This window comes from Chrysochloris asiatica, unplaced genomic scaffold, assembly GCF_000296735.1.
Source record: "Chrysochloris asiatica unplaced genomic scaffold, ChrAsi1.0 scaffold00097, whole genome shotgun sequence".
Taxonomy (NCBI): Eukaryota; Metazoa; Chordata; class Mammalia; order Afrosoricida; family Chrysochloridae; genus Chrysochloris; species Chrysochloris asiatica.
Genome location: NW_006408615.1, coordinates 9965145 through 9965812, shown reverse-complemented (window position 1 = coordinate 9965812; position 668 = coordinate 9965145). Strand labels below are relative to the sequence as shown.

The following is a 668-nucleotide window of genomic DNA, read 5'->3' as shown; positions in this document are numbered from 1 at the left end:
AGCCTCGGAAACCCTGTACAGGGTCACTATGGGTTGGAAGCGGCGCCCGTAGGTCAGTGAGAGATGACGTTGCTCACCGCTTTGTTCAGGCAGTCTACCAGGCTGAAGAGGCATCCTGGTAGGAGGGTGCGGTGTAACAGGCGCCCCCCGCACCAGTTCTCACGAGCCTGGCTTTCGAAGGTGGCCCAGAGGAAGGTAGCCTCCAGGATCACCCACTGCTCCAGAGACTTCTTGTCCAGCTCCAAGTTGCACAGTGTGGACAGGGAGAAGCACCGCTGCTCGCGCCACGCTTGGCCAGAGAGCGCCAGGATCACAGCTGGGGGACGTGGAATGGTGGGCCTGGCCGTAGGTCCAGTTGTGCCAAGACCGCATCTGGGAACAGGTTCCACCGACCCTTGCGCGGTAGAGGGCCTCCATCCTCGCTGGGCCCCACCCTTGCCTGGGACAAGCCCCGCCCACAACCTCAGCTCTTGGCATTGCTTGCTCATCTCAGTTCACACCCCCACACGACACCGTGGTGCAAGTTGCATGTGTCACAGTAGTTGACTTTTCAGACGCTGTCCCTATACCCGTGGTGACTTGCCTTGGCGCGAAACCCATGTACCCAGAGGTGGGCACGTATGGGCGATCAGCGGTGTCCTCACCGCCTAGCACCAGTCCCTCGCATC

General features: G+C 61.1%; 1 protein-coding gene across 1 annotated transcript in view; it reads right to left on the bottom strand.

The window, feature by feature from the left end:
* Positions 1-53: 53 nt before the first annotated feature.
* LOC102819408 (cytochrome P450 2D19-like) overlaps positions 54-668 on the bottom strand; it is a 13093-nt gene continuing 12478 nt past the window's right edge. The window contains exons 3-4 of the mRNA XM_006866913.1: positions 570-647; positions 54-316 (exon numbers count right to left, since the gene is read on the bottom strand). Coding sequence (XP_006866975.1) covers positions 54-316; positions 570-647 — 341 coding nt within the window. The remainder of the gene's footprint in view (positions 317-569; positions 648-668) is intronic.